General features: G+C 34.4%; 1 protein-coding gene across 2 annotated transcripts; it reads left to right on the top strand.

The window, feature by feature from the left end:
- The first annotated feature begins 1783 nt into the window (after positions 1-1783).
- LOC110036266 lies at positions 1784-15425 on the top strand. 2 transcript variants are annotated; one of them, XM_020740682.1, is made up of 5 exons: positions 1785-1980; positions 4174-4302; positions 4390-4485; positions 11544-11619; positions 15363-15425. In XM_020740682.1, the coding sequence occupies exons 1-5, from the start codon at positions 1864-1866 to the stop codon at positions 15398-15400; spliced, it is 456 nt and encodes a 151-aa protein (XP_020596341.1). In that variant the 5' UTR covers positions 1785-1863; the 3' UTR covers positions 15401-15425. The 2 variants fall into 2 exon arrangements, with proteins under 2 accessions (XP_020596332.1, XP_020596341.1); XM_020740673.1 differs by lacking the exon at positions 15363-15425 and having other exon boundaries at positions 1784-1980; positions 11544-11756.
- Positions 15426-15511: the final 86 nt, after the last annotated feature.

Here is a 15511-nt window from a genome sequence, read left to right as displayed (position 1 = left end):
TATATATATATATTACATTTAGAAATTATGAAAATTTCACATAAAGAATGTTAAATTAATGTCAGAGCAAGACATGGAATCTTTATAGATAATTTGAGTCAAGTATAAGCTGAATATGGGCCATGCAAATAGATGAATTCTATTCACGAATAATTTTGATTTTTTAATTGATTTATTTTTTTACTAAAATGAATGCCTTTTTGATGATATTTTGTATGTGCAGCAATAAATTTTTTTATAAAAATATATAAATTAAAATAAAATGTAAGAGAGTTTTCTATATTTTATCCGTTTATTATTATAATTGTTTATAAATTTAATGAATGGCTAAATCATTATAAACATCAATCAAGATTGCATCATATATTGATACGCTATCAAAAAATTTCCATCATCTGGAATGAATCACGAGGCATTGCACGAACCTTGAGATAACTTTTTAAAGTAAGAAATACTCAAACTTTGATTGAAAATCATCAAAAACTCTTATTTGAGCAAACTCTTAACCAAATCGGTCGGCTCAACAAGACAGACCAAATAATACTAAAATTGGTCCAATTTAAGTCAAATTAAGCTCAGATCAAGCTGTTAAATCACATTTGAAAGTTTTCAATGCATGATTAAAAAGTCAAACAAATTCCAAATCTGACAAACATAAAGTGAAATCGAGCATCTAGGTCAAACAAATCCAACGAGTCCAAGATCACTCAATTTTGACAACATTAATGCACTCAAATGCTAACCGAATATTGTTCGACTGAGACAATCTCTTCTAACCATCTGTTAGAGTGGTCTAAATTCCTTCATTATTTGCAGAGAAGTCTCTCCAAGATTTTACAAATAGAGCTCTACCCCCTTTGAGAGAGGGCCTAGACCTTGAGCCTGAAGAAAACTGAAGTTTGAAGGATGAGCTGAAGTTTAGCATCGTTTTTGCACCGCAAATTTGACAAATACTTCCCGCTCCTACAATCACCAACCACTATCAATCACAACTCGTCAATCCCTGTCGACTGTTGTCAGCCGCTATCTACTCATTATGGTAAAGCACCGTATGTAGCAAAGAGTTTTGTCGTCACGATGCATCCTACGGAGTAGATAATCAACTCAAATGTCGTGCCAACCTTAAAGTTAATGTACTTGAGCTTCAACGATTACTCTTTGCTTCGATCACTCCATCCTCTGAGGCAATGAGATTTTCTATGCAATATCGTTATAACTCAAGAAACTATGTAACCCTTCTTCACTGGTGGGACAAATGACAGTACATTTAATCATTGACTATCATTTTAACTATACTAGATCTTGTGATTTTTTTTTTTCGAATTCTTCCCATAAAAATTTTCGGTGTTTCTATATCTCACTTTTATTACTTGAGTATGTGCTAGATTATATTGCAACAGTAAGATGATAATTCATTACTCTATTGCCGCAATTCTCTAACAAACAATATATATAATTCTCATTCTCATAATAATAATAATAATAATAGTAATAATAATAATAATAATTTTACGTACTTTAATTTTATTTTTAACATTTATACGGCCCAAATATTTCCCATGCAACAAAAAATATTACTACTTTAATCTTAAAAAATAAAATATATTTTTTCTATACAAAAGTAAGATGGCATATATAAATATTACTTTGTGTGTTACCTATATATATACTCATAGAAATGGAGTTGGGCGTGCTTGTAAATCTTCCAAAAGATAAGAAAATCGACGGCTACATCTTATTCTCATAGGATCAAAAGCACGAATCTAAATGTTCAGATCCGACAACACGTGGTTTTGGGACAACTCGCCTTCTCCCGGTTGCTTCCGTTGAATAAGACGGCTATCTGAGGAGATCTCCGGAGCTATGGAGACTCGTCGAATGCGAAAAAGGTTTTGCGGAATGCCGGAGGAGAGGCCGCCGGAGTGGCTACCGGATGGATGGACGGTTGAGGTCAGAAATACGAGGCACGGCAAGTATAGGGTAATCTATCTGTTCTCTTCTCACGAAGTTCAAATTCTTGTTATCATGCTTCCTCCGTTACGCTTTCTGGGAAGTGTCGATTGGATTCTTGTGGTTTTTTGGCTGAAAGTAAGGTTTTCGTCATGTTAAACGGTCCTTGCCTTATGAATCTCTGTTAGTTTTTGCGTAAATTGGTGAGATTTTTGTGGAATTGGATGTTTTTTGAAGATTTAGAGGAATCGCGCAGCTCAGAAATTTGAGATATGGGAACTTAAGGGGGTATGTTTAGTGCTCAGGAAGCTCAGGTTCTTTTTCTTAGGCACAGTTATTTCCGAACATGTTCTTCTTTTTAACCTAATTAGAAGGGATAAATGCCATTCTTGTGTCTATGGTTTGTTGAATCTGATTTTTGTGGTTTTATGTTAGGATGTCATCTTTTAATTGAGCGATTTGAGCTTGCTTAAGATCCCAAAAAAAAGGAAATAGGAATTAGATACAAGAAAAGGAATTCATTCATTCATCTTGTGGACTCATTTTCCCAAAATGGAGCTATTTATGGGATACAAACTCACTCTTTGATTAGCTATTCTTATGAATGCTAATTACTAGACTAGTTTAGATTCTAATTATTTGTTTACACATTACTAATCAGCTTTTAACTTTTTACAATTTTCCTTCCTCTCACAATGACCTTATCATCAACTTCGAGCTACTAAGTCAATCCTATTGAAGGTGGTGGCCATCATTTAGCCACAACCACTAAAGAGGTTGCAATTTATGTTTTAGAATGACAATGATGTAACCAAAGAAAACGTGGATTTATAGGTATTTGATGAAATCCTTGAGTTCATCACAGATTGTGTTTTCATCCCAGTTGTCTATATTCTCCTTAGGACATGAACTTGTGAATTGTATTAAGAGATGAACAATGCATTGTAGAATGTAATTCTTGAAAGAATTCTTAGAACTCAATTGTTCGTTCAAACACATCTAGCGGTCGTAATACAATTCTAGATCATCCATAGACACTAAGGGTTTGCTTGGCATCACTTTTGTTTTTTTTTTAATTTTTGTTTTTGTTTTTTACTTTTGTTTTTGAAAACATGTTTGGTTAATATAAATTTTATATATTTTTTGTTTTTAAAAACAAATTATCTTGTTATTAAAAACACTCAAAACACCTAAATGATTTTTTGAGTATTTTTAAAAATAACTACAACAAACAAACATGTTTTAATTCAAATCAAAACATAAACAAAATAATAGAAAAACCGGAGATTGCAAACAAATAATAAAATTAATCCGAAATGGGCCTAAGGCATTCACTGGGCATTGAATATATTGTGGTACAAAAAGAACTTATCAGCCTTGCAAAGCCATTCTTGTGGATTATCTCCATTTAAGCGAGGAATGTCTAATTTAATGATTCTTGAATCGACAAATGTGCGTAAATTACACATATTATGCTCCACAGTTGATTTGGTTTGGATTTATTCCTCCAATTTGTTCTCCAGATCTTTAAAATACTATGAAATATCTTTCAACATCTTTGCAATCGATGATTTTTATTGCTTTAGATTATCTAATTGCCTGATAAAGTCATCTATCTTTCTTAATGAGCTGTGCATCCATTTACCTGTGGTAAAAATGTTTTGGGTCTGATTTCAATGTAACAAAAAATTGCAATTAAGAACTTTCCCAGCAAGCACAATCCAAGGAGGAATGAGAATTGTTTTCGGGGAAAACTTGGAAATTGTTGTATTGTTCAGTCGATATTGCAAAATGTTATGTAAGTGGAGATTTTGTGACAGGTGATGTGTGATCTTGCAATTGTGGATTCTTTAAATTCAATAAGTATTGCCAGGGCTCACGGATCCGGCGATCATAGTTGGAGGTTGAGTTGGCCGCTGAAGATAGCAATAGTTTGAATACATTTATGCATTCCCTTGTTGCATTCTCCCCATATGGGGGTATTTATAGGATACAAGCTCACTCGTTAATTAATAATCTTTATTAACACTAATCACAAGAATCGTTTAGAAGCTCATTATATGCCTGGACATTATAGTGGTACTTTTGATGTGGTATGTAAGATTTGGGTGGAACAAATGCAAAAAGTAAAATTTAGGTGTTGATATGTAAATATATAAGAAGATGGATGCTCTTCTTTCGATGTACTAACATAAGATTACTTTGGTTCTCGCGTGCATTTAGTATTATAGATCCCCAGTTTCCGGTTCCACATTCCAGTCGAAAGATGAGGTTTTGCGCCATCTTAGTCTAGCAAAGCATGACAGCGGCACATCTGGAAGGGCATCATGTTCTAATGAAAGCAAAAAACAAGTAAGATTGGTGTTGTTACAGTTAATATTGACAGATTTCACACAGTAATTTGTGACTCACAGAAGTTGATCATCTTTTTGCTTTCAGCCTGCAAAAGAAATGAAGGAATCTCTTGAACCCTCAGGATGGATTTTGGAGATTAAAAGTCGAAGGAGAGGAAAAACTGTGAGAAAGACTAACGAGGTATTGAGCTTTACAAAAATAAGAACACGTTTAACTGTTCCTATTAGTTGCTAGAAAGTAACTTTATATGAGGCAACATGATTTTATGTGATTTTTTAAGATCAGGTCTTACCAACGATGACATCTTGCTTTTTGAGAAATTTACATACATAGGACACAATTCTTATGTATTTACATTTATCACACCTAAATTTCATATTCCATACATGGTATTTTGGTGCTTTAAATCTATGCATGAAAAGGCGCCATACATAGTATTTTGGTGCTTTAAATCTATGCATGAAAAGGCGTATCTCACTTTTAAAAATTGATAATAATGCTATTTTTGATCTTGGTATTAAAGATTGGAGTGGTATGTGTGTAAACATGAAAGTTTAGGTGAGAGGTATGTAGATTCCCCTAAATTATTTAGTTATTTATCATTGAACAAATATTCCCAACATTATTTCATATGTTCTTTATCTGTTTGGGAAAAGTATACATTTAATTCCTGAAATAGTTACATGTATATATTCATATATGTTTGAGAATCGAGATATCGTCTTCTTAATTTGTTATTGAAAAACACTTAACATAGCTTAGCCATAATTCACAAACTTGGCTTCAAATTTACTTCAAATCTACTGTGGCTGTTCAAATTGATTTAAAATAGCTTTAAAAGTCGTGTTTGAGATTACCATAGTGATGTGATCCAAGCTCAAATTCCTTCTGTAACTATTGCTTGCACTGAGTTTTATTCCCTGGTTTACTTTTACTCTGATTTATTTTATTACAAGTTGCCTTGGATTAAGTTGTTTTCCAATTGTGCCAGCTGAACTTTACTATAACTTTGCTTTTACATGTATACCGCCTAAATTTTTCGAAATACATAAAAAATATAATAAATTTTTACTTTTAAAAAGTGAAAGGTCGTATAAAAATGTCAAAATTGAAGTTTGGGTGTTAGATATGTAAATACATAAGAATTGAGTGGAATATATGTAAATCTTGTTGTATAAAAATGCCAAAATTGAAGTTTAGGTGTTAAATATGTAAATACATAAGAATTGAGTGGAATATATGTAAATCTTGTTGTATAGAAATGTCAAAATTGAAGTTTAGGTGTTAGATATGTAAATACATAAAAATTGAGTGGAATATATGTAAATCTTGTTGGGTAATGTGAAGACCCGGTCTACCGCAATTTAATTAGCTTCCTAATTAAGAATCTCACCTACCGCTCACCGACCTTCCCACCTACCGCTCACCTACAACATCCTACCTACCGCTCACCTACCTCCCATCTACCGCTCTCCTGGTTTCTATAAATCGCCGCTTATGGCTTGTCATAAGAGCTAAGTCCTCTAAGAGAGAAAGCGAAGAAGAAAAAGAGAGGAAGAGAGAAAAAAATAGAGATTTTTTCTTGTAAACGTCGAGGCGTTCGACGGTGTAATTTCTCGAAGAAATAAAATCCTCTATAGCTCCGTAGACGTAGAAAAATTTGCCGAACAACGTAAATTTATGTGTCGCTCTGGTGTTTTTTTCTTTACGTGCAACTTTTCTCATTCCAATTTTTCGCTTTATTGTCGTTGTTTTTCATAACAACTGGTATCAGAGCCCCGGTTCAGATCTGAGGAAGAACGATGTCCGGAGACGAAGTGAAGGTTTCAAGGTTCGAGAAGTTCGACGACGTGGATTTTGGTTACTAGAGAATGCAGATAGAGGACTACCTCTATTGAAAGAAACTCCATCTTTTATTACTGGGAAAGCTGCTGAAGAAGATGGAAGAGGCTGAATGAAATCTGTTGGATCGACAGGTTTTGGGGGTTATTCGACTAACCCTGTCGAGATCCGTTGCCCACAACGTCATCAAGGAGAGGACGACTGCGGATCTCATGACGGCTTTATCAGGTATGTATGAAAAGCCATAGACGAATAACAAGATGCATTTGATGAAAAAATTATTTTACTTAAAGATGACGGAAACGTGTTTGTCGTTCAACATTTGAATGATTTCAACACCATCACAAATGATGTATCTGATGAAAAAATTATTTAACTTAAAGATGGCGAAAGACGTGTTTGTCGTTCAACATTTGAATGATTTCAACACCATCACAAATCAATTATCGTCTATTGAAATTGATTTTGACGATGAAATACGAGCGTTGATATTGTTGGCTTCATTGCTAAATAGCTGAGAAGCCATGATGATGACAGTTAGCAACTCTGCAGGTAAAATTAAGCGAAAATGTGATGATATTTGTGACTTGATTTTGACTGAAGAGGTGCATAGGAATGATTCTAGCGAGACTTTAGGTTCGAGTTCAGTATTGAATGTTGATTCCAGAGGTAAATCACAGGACAAAAACTCAAACAGAGGAAGATCAAAATCAAGACATAGAGACAAGAGCAAGTCAAAGCCTGGTTAGCAAGCAACCTGTTGGAATTGTGGCAAAACTGACCACATAAAGAAGAACTGCAAAAATCCTAAGAAGACGGAGAATGTCAGTGCTAATGCTGTAACTGAAGAAATGCAGGATGCATTATTGCTTGCAGTTCATAGCTCCGCTGACGACTGGATACTGGACTTAGGGGCTTCTTTTCACACATCTTCCCACCGGGAGTTGATGCAAAACATGTTGCAGACATGTTGCAGGTGACTTTCTTGGCTGATGGAGCAGCTTTGAACGTGGTGGGGATGAAAGATGTTGAAATTGCACTCCCTAACAAAAACAAATGGATCCTGTAAAAAATTCTATGAAAGGTTAGACACATTCATGAACTGAAAAAGAATCTCATATCTGTTGGACAGCTCGATGAGTGTGGTCATTCAATACTATTCTCTGATAACACTTGGAAGGTTACCAAATAAACACTGATACTAGCTCGGGTTAAGAAGACTGATACGTTATATATGACTATTGGTCTAATTAATAATGTTGATACCACAGTTGCAGATAACACAACAGACAAGTGACATTGTAGGTTTGTACATATGAGTCAGAAAGGTATGAAAGTGTTTCAGTCTAGAGGCAAGCTACCAGAACTGAAGTCAGTTGACCTCGACATGTGTGAAAGTTGCATTATGGGGAAACAAAAGAACGTTAGTTTCTTGAAAAGTAGCAGAGTGCCAAAGGCAAGAAAGCTAGAACTTGTACACATTGATGTATGAGGACTTTCACCAGTGACATCTCTTGGAGGCTTTCGCTATTACGTCACTTTCATAGATGACAATAGCAGAAATGTACGGGTTTACTTTCTAAAGCATAAATTTGATGTATTTACTGTGTTCAAAACTTGGAAGGTCATGCTTGAGAGACAGATCTAAAACTGAAATGTTGGAGGTCTGGTAATGGTGGTGAATACATTGATGATGGGTTCAAGGAGTACTGTGCAACTCAGGGTATTAGAATGGAGAAGACCATTCCGGGGACACCATAGCAAAATGGAGTTGCATAGCGGATGAATACGACCATCAATGAACGTGCCAGAAGCATGAGATTGCACGCCGGACTACCACCAACCTTCTGGGCAGATGCGGTCAGCACTGCAGTTTACTTGATCAACAGAGGACTATCCGTTTCATTAGACTGTAAATTACCTGAGGTCTGGAGCGTCAAAAAGGTCAAATTTTCTCATCTCAAGACTTTTGGTTTCTTTCTTATGTTCTAATCAATCCTGATGCACGTAGCAAGTTTGAGGCTAAGTCAAAGAAATGTTTATTCGTTGGCTATGGAGACAAAATATTTGTTTCTTTCTTATGTTCTAATCAATCCTGATACACGTAGCAAGTTTGAGGTTAAGTAAAAGAAATGTTATTTCATTGGCTATGAAGATGAAGCATTTGACTATCGTTTCTGGGATGATCAAGATCGAAAGATTATCAGAAGCCGAAATGTAATCTTCGCTGAAAAGATGATGTACAAGGACAAAACTAGTAAAAATTCTGAAGCAGCTCCTCAGGAATCAGAGATCGTAAGATTTGACGATCTACCAAAGGTTACAGTACAGGGCTGAGATGTGAATGACGAGGAGAATGGGTCCGGGACACCCATTCCTATTATTCCGCAGTCAGGTTCAGAGTCATTCGCTACTCTAGCTGTCATTCGCAGATCAGTCAGGAGCACACATTCGTCACAACGTTACTCACCAACTTTGAATTACATCTTGCTGACAGATAATGAAGAACTCCAGAGCTATAAAAAAACCTTAGTAGATGAACATTCTAGCAAGTGGGAGTTGGCCATGAAGGAGGAGATGTATTCCCTGATGAGAAATCAGACATGGGAGTTGACAGAACTTCCATCAGGGAAGAAGACATTGCACAACAAGTGAGTGTACCGGGCAAAAGGTACAAGACCAAACTTGTTGTAAAAGGCTTTCAACAGAAGCAGAACATCGATTATTCTGAGATATTTTCTCCTGTGGTGAAGCTCACAACCATTAAGATGGTGCTGGCTATAGGTGCCACCGAAAATTTATTTATGGAGCAATTAGATGTGAAGAAATCTTTCTTCATGGAGACCTTGAAGAAGACATTTACATGCGCCAACTTGAGGGGTTCGTGGTACAAGGAAAAGAAGATTCAGTTTGCAGACCGAACAAGAGCTTGTATGGTCTGAAACAAGCTCTCAGACAGTGGTATAAGAAGTTTGATAATTTCATGCAGAATACAAGATGCAACAGATGTCAGATAGATCACTGTTGTCATGTCTGGTACTTTGACAATTTCTATATCATCTTGTTGCTGTATGTGGATGATATGCTTATTGCAAGGGCCAACATTGATGAGATCAATAATTTGAATAAACAGATGTTAGAGCACTTTGCAATGAAGGATTTAGGAGTGGCAAAGCAAATCTTTGGCATGAGGATAGTTAGAGACAGAGTCAAAGGCAAGTTGAGGCTTTCGTAGACTGAATATGTGAAAAGGTGCTTAGCAAATTCAATATTGACAAGGCCAAGTCAGTTGGCACACTTTTAGGCAGTCACTTCAGACTCAGCAAAAATCAGTCTCCCAAGATAGATGAGGAACAAAACTACATGAGTAAGGTTCCTTACGCTTCAGCTATTGGCTCACTTACGTATGTTATGGTCTGCATCAGACCGAACATTGCCCATGCAGTGGGAGTTGTGATCAAATACATCAGTAATCCAGGGAAGAAACATTGGGAAGCTATGAAGTGGATCTTGAGATACCTAAGAGGCTCTTCATAAACCTGTTTGTGTTTCTTAGGAAAGAGCCTGAAGATATAAAACTATGTTAATGCAGATTTAGTTGGAGACATTGGCAATAGAAAGAGTACTATATGTTATGTTTATGCTCTTAGTGATACTGCAGTGTCATGGGGCTCAAATCTATAGAAGACAGTTTTGTTGTCCACTACAGAAGCTGAGTACATTGCAGTGTCAGAGGCTGCTAAGGAGATGATATGACTGTAGAGTTTCTTGAAGGAATTGGGTAAGGCGGTTCAGAATGACACTCTATACAGTGATAGTCAGAGCGTCATGTTTTTTTCTAGAAATCCAGCTTTTCAATCCAAGACCAAACACATTCAAATCAGGTATCACTTCATTCGATCTTTGTTAGTCGACGAACAACTGCTACTTAAGAAAATTGTGGAAGCAAGAACCTTGCTGATATGTTGATTAAGGGGGTTACTCTTGAGAAACTGAAGTTTTGCTTGACTTTAGTTGGTCTTCTGGTATGAAAAACAGAGCTTTGAGTTGCAAAGGTGGAGGATATCATACTTGAGGAACATATCAGTACAACTAGTAGATGATACAATCAGTAGATAATGCAGTCAATGTCTCAGTCTCTAAGTGAGATAATTGTTGGGTAATGTGGAGACCCGGTCTACCGCAATTTAATTAGCTTCTTAATTAAGAATCTCACCTACCGCTCACCTACCTCATCCCACACCTATCGCTCACCTACCTTCCATCTACCGCTCTCCTGGTTTTTATAAATAGCCACTTATGGCTTGTCATAAGAGCTAGATCCTCTAATAGAGAAAGCGAGGAAGAAAAGAGAGAGGAAATGAGAGAAGAAAATAGAGATTTTTCTTGTAAACGTTGAGATGTTCTACGGTGTAATTCCTTGAAAAAATAAAATCCTCTACAGCTCCGTGGACGTAGGCAAATTTGCTAAATCACGTAAATCTGTGTCCAAACCACGTAAATTTATATGTCGCTTTGGTGTTTTTTTTATTTACGTGCAATTTTTCTTGTTCCAATTGTTCGCTTTATTGTCGTCATTTTTCATAACAAATCTTGCTTTAAATATGCTTGGTTTAAATATGTATTACATCATTCGCTCAACCGTTCATTTCCGGTTGAATCTCCAATTTTCAGAATCTTGGTGGATAGAGAGGTTGTAGAAAACCAGCTGCACAAATGGGGAGGGTATAGGAAAAGACAGTGACATGTTATATAAGAAGGGAAAATGAGATATTTTAAAGAGTAAGGTGACATGCTAAGTAGAAAAAGAGAAAGGAGGAAGTGTAGGTAACAACGATATAAAGAATATAATATGGAAGATTCCCTTGAGCAAATATTGTTCTTCGATGACAGAGTATATTATAATGTAATAACTCCTTTGGTTGTATTTTCACGAATTTGGTGATAAAATATTTTTAATTAGATTTATCTCTCATGGGTTGTATGTGATAAAAGATTGTCAGATGCTTTGGATTTAAGAATTTTTAACAAGTTTCAAGTTCAATAGGGATAGTTGCGTTGTAGGTTCAGAACCCCAAAGTGGGATCTTTTCGTATTACATGTTTATAAAACAGAAATGTTCATTTGTTATACTAAAAGCCTCGAGTTTTTGTACAGCACCATTAAATCCATTAAATGTAGGAGAAAAAAAATATGGGAGTTACGATTCGTTTGTGTTATAGTAATATATTGTAGTTAATTTCATGTAAAGCTATCTATTGATTCCTTTCATTCATGAGACTGCTCTCTCTAACTTGAGTTTCAATTGATTTTATCTAAAACTACATAATAATTCATGCAATTCATATCTTTGCAGTTTAACCATGATTTTTTAAGCAGTGATCTTTTTCTTGTAGTCTCCAGATTCACATAGAGAGTTGGGTGAAACTACCACAATTCCTGACAGATTGCTGCAGCCATCTTCTTCTCAAGGTAAAATTCCTAAGCTAATTAGAATGTGGGTGATAATAAGCTCTTTTATTGCTTGGATAGCTTTGAATTTTCACAATTTTGATTGCTAGAAATTGACAAGCAAGTGAAGGTTGGGCACTATTTTTTTTTTTTAAGGTAGCTCCTGTGACGGACAAAATTAGAGAAAGTCGTCTTAGATGGTTTGGGCACATTAAACATCGACCATCTGATGATCCGATTAGGAGAGTAGATGTTTTAGATTCGACTTGTGTTAAGAAAGGCTGAGGTAGACCTAGGAAGACTTGGGCTTATTGTATTAAAAATGATCTTAATTTACTAGAATTAAATGAAAATATGACACTAAATAGAACACAATGGAGGAAATTGATTCATTTAGCTGACCCCACATAGTGGGATTAAGGCTTTGTTGTTGTTGTAAGGAAGATTTGCATACATTCCACTTAATTCCTATGTATTTACATATCTAACGCCTAAACTTCAATTTTGACAAATTTGTCATCTTACTTGTGCATGAAAAATAATGGTATTTTTTATGTGATATGAAACATTCGGGTGGTATAAATGTAAAGAATAAGTGTTAGACATGTAAATACACAAGAATTTGGTGGTATGCACCCTTATAGAAAATGCACATGATAAATTTATGGTTACACGGACAGATACCGTCATGCGGTCATGCTATATTGACAAGAATTAAGATAATTCTAAAAATTTAGGAAATGGACATTGATTTAAAAAATAATTGCTTCAAACCCTATGTATAGCAGACTTGATGCATGAAATAGGAGGTCGGCTATTCTTTGTAACTAACAAGACTCTGTTGCCTGAAATAGGAGGTTCCCCATTTTTTATAATTAATAAGAAATGAATGGATGAAGTAGGAATGAGAATGCTTATAGAGATTTTTGGTAAAATTAGGGAGGACAAATTAAGGATGATAGCTCTGAATGGCTATATTAAGGATAACGTGGATAATGGATTTAGGTGGTTTGGATATATACAATAAATGATTTGCCAATGAGACAACTTATAAAAATAATATGGAAGGATATATACAATAAATGATTTGCCAATAAGACAACTTATAAAAATAATATGGAAGGATATATACAATAAATGATTTGCCAATGAGACAACTTATAAAAATAATATGGAAGGATATATACAATAAATGATTTGCCAATGAGACAACTTATAAAAATAATATGGAAGGATATATACAATAAATGATTTGCCAATGAGACAACTTATAAAAATAATATGGAAGGATATATACAATAAATGATTTGCCAATGAGACAACTTATAAAAATAATATGGAAGGATATATACAATAAATGATTTGCCAATGAGACAACTTATAAAAATAATATGGAAGGATATATACAATAAATGATTTGCCAATGAGACAACTTATAAAAATAATATGGAAGGATATATACAATAAATGATTTGCCAATGAGACAACTTATAAAAATAATATGGAAGGATATATACAATAAATGATTTGCCAATGAGACAACTTATAAAAATAATATGGAAGGATATATACAATAAATGATTTGCCAATGAGACAACTTATAAAAATAATATGGAAGGATATATACAATAAATGATTTGCCAATAAGACAACTTATAAAAATAATATGGAAGGATTAACAATGAGAAGGCATATAACTAATGTATAAGATTTGAATAAGATATAAATAGCACTTTATGAAACATTCAACCAAATTGAATGGGGACTAGGAATTTATAAGGCCAACTTAAATAGTTGGGAAAAGATTGGATGATCTAATCGGCCACTGAACCAAAACTTAAGGAGAGTAGTGTCAAAATAAAAAAAGTTAATGGGTGGCGTGTAAGTTTAAAACTTCCATCTCCTAAGTATTTAAGTTTAAGAGACAATTTTCAATGTATTGTATGATATTAAAGAGTATAGTGAAAAATTAGGGATGGCGAGTGCCTCACCCAACCATCCTCTGGTTCCACCACTGGTTGTAAGGCTTTGAGTTTTGTAATCTATTCAAATGTTTTGTGCAAAACTTGGGAGTTATGTGAAGTTATGGGCTTCCACTTATATGATTCTGGTTATGGATGAGAATTTTAGGAAAATATCAAACTTTTTATGAAATAAATTTATATTTGAAATGGGCCGATCTAGCGCTAACCATGTCTACCATTTTGAGAGATTAGGAGTTTATAAATTTTTGTTGAGGTATGTAATTAAAAAATTACGATTTGATAATTTTTTTCTTTATAGTTTTAATTTTGAGAGTTCATGTTGGATGCGATTGTTTTGAGTGATGTACGAGTACTGATTCTGTTCTTCTAGAGGAAGTTGTCTTTGACATAAAGCTTGCTTTTTTATTATTTTAATAATAATTTTGTTTACTGTTTTTTTTTTTTTTTGGTTCACATGCTAATATTGATTTTTTTAGTGCTCTTGATTTCAATAAAAAACTAACACATAGACCTAATTTGCACGAATTAAACCGAATTCCATGTTGATTTTACATGGTTCTAATTCCTAATTAAATTTCTTGATTATTTTGATTGGATTCTAACTGTAGTATCACTTATACAAATTATAAAACAAGAACAACAACAATAACAACAATAAGCATTTATCCTACTAAGTGGAGTCAGGTATATGAATCATTTTTCTCCATTTTCTCCATTGTGTCGTATTGAGTGTCATCTTCATTTAATTTTAATAAATCAAGATCATTTTTTTTACAACATGCCCAAATCAGAAAGAGATTCTCCCTTATCAGCCCTCCCGGTATCTCTTCAAAAATGTATCAGATGAAAAACAGCGAAAGGATGGGTATTGCCATCGAGTCAGTATCTGCTAATTCTATTGAGAGTGGAACGACTTAACCAAGAAGCAGCTAATCTTCATCTTTTTCTCTAGTGCTTGGGATTAGGATCTAACCAACCCTCTAACCGCTAAGCTCTATTCGACTTCCCAGATTCTTCCTGCTTCGTCTCGTATTGAATTTTCTTAGGCACAGGAACTCTTGAAGAACTGCGGTCTCTCGCCCTGCAAGGTCAGCCTACTCTTTTCTTTCGATTGATTGCTTTCCTGCAAGATGGCAATCATTCCACCATTAATACAACAACAACAATAAAAAGCCTTTATCCCACTAAATGGGGTCGGCTACATGAATTCTTTTTCTTCATTGCATCATATGAGTGTCAAATTTTCATTTAATTATAATAGATTAAGATCATTTTTTATACAGTATGCCGAAGTTTTTTTAGATCTACATTTGCCTTTCTTAACATCAGTCAAAATCTTAAACATATTAGGTCTATCTCTACCTTTCTTAACATAAGTCAAATCTAAAACATTTACTCTCCTAAACGGATCATCGGATGATCGACGTTTAATGTGACCAAACCATCTAAGACGATCTCTCTAATTTTGTCTGCCCTTGGAGCTACACCAACTTTTTTATGGATACAATCGTTTTTCCTTTTTTTTTTTAGAGTCAAGCTACTTATCCACCCAGGCATTCTCATCTCAACAACATTTAACTTATCATCGCAACAACATTTAACTTAGTTTTATGCTTGTCTTTTATAGACCAATATTTTGTGCCATAAAGCAAAAAAATGAGAACTATCCAAATTATATCTAATTTAAATTTTTTGACAATTTGATTCGCTCTGATTAAATTTTTTTTAAAAAAATCTCCTGTTAGCCTTATTATATCTAATTTATTGGTTACATATAAGTTACAAGAACCAACTCAAGTGGGGCATTAAACATCTGAAGAATTTGTGGAAGTGTAAAGGAAAGTTTAAAGGAAATTTCAAATACAGTATTATGAGCACTGTTCTCATTGAATATATCTTTTAAGCTTTACAGTTTCAAATGATCTAAT

This window comes from Phalaenopsis equestris, unplaced genomic scaffold (assembly GCF_001263595.1).
Source record: "Phalaenopsis equestris unplaced genomic scaffold, ASM126359v1 Scaffold000002, whole genome shotgun sequence".
NCBI lineage: Eukaryota > Viridiplantae > Streptophyta > Magnoliopsida > Asparagales > Orchidaceae > Phalaenopsis > Phalaenopsis equestris.
The sequence above is the reverse complement of the archived record's forward strand: the minus strand, read 5'-3'. Positions and strand labels throughout refer to the sequence as shown.

Bases quoted from the DNA above. Each gene is read 5' to 3' on its own strand.
- LOC110036266 (XM_020740673.1), top strand. From the start codon at position 1,864: ATGGAGACTCGTCGAATGCGAAAAAGGTTTTGCGGAATGCCGGAGGAG. The intron at 1,981-4,173 runs GTAATCTATCTG...GCGTGCATTTAG, and splicing joins CGAGGCACGGCAAGTATAGG to TATTATAGATCCCCAGTTTC. The intron at 4,303-4,389 runs GTAAGATTGGTG...TTTTGCTTTCAG, and splicing joins CTAATGAAAGCAAAAAACAA to CCTGCAAAAGAAATGAAGGA.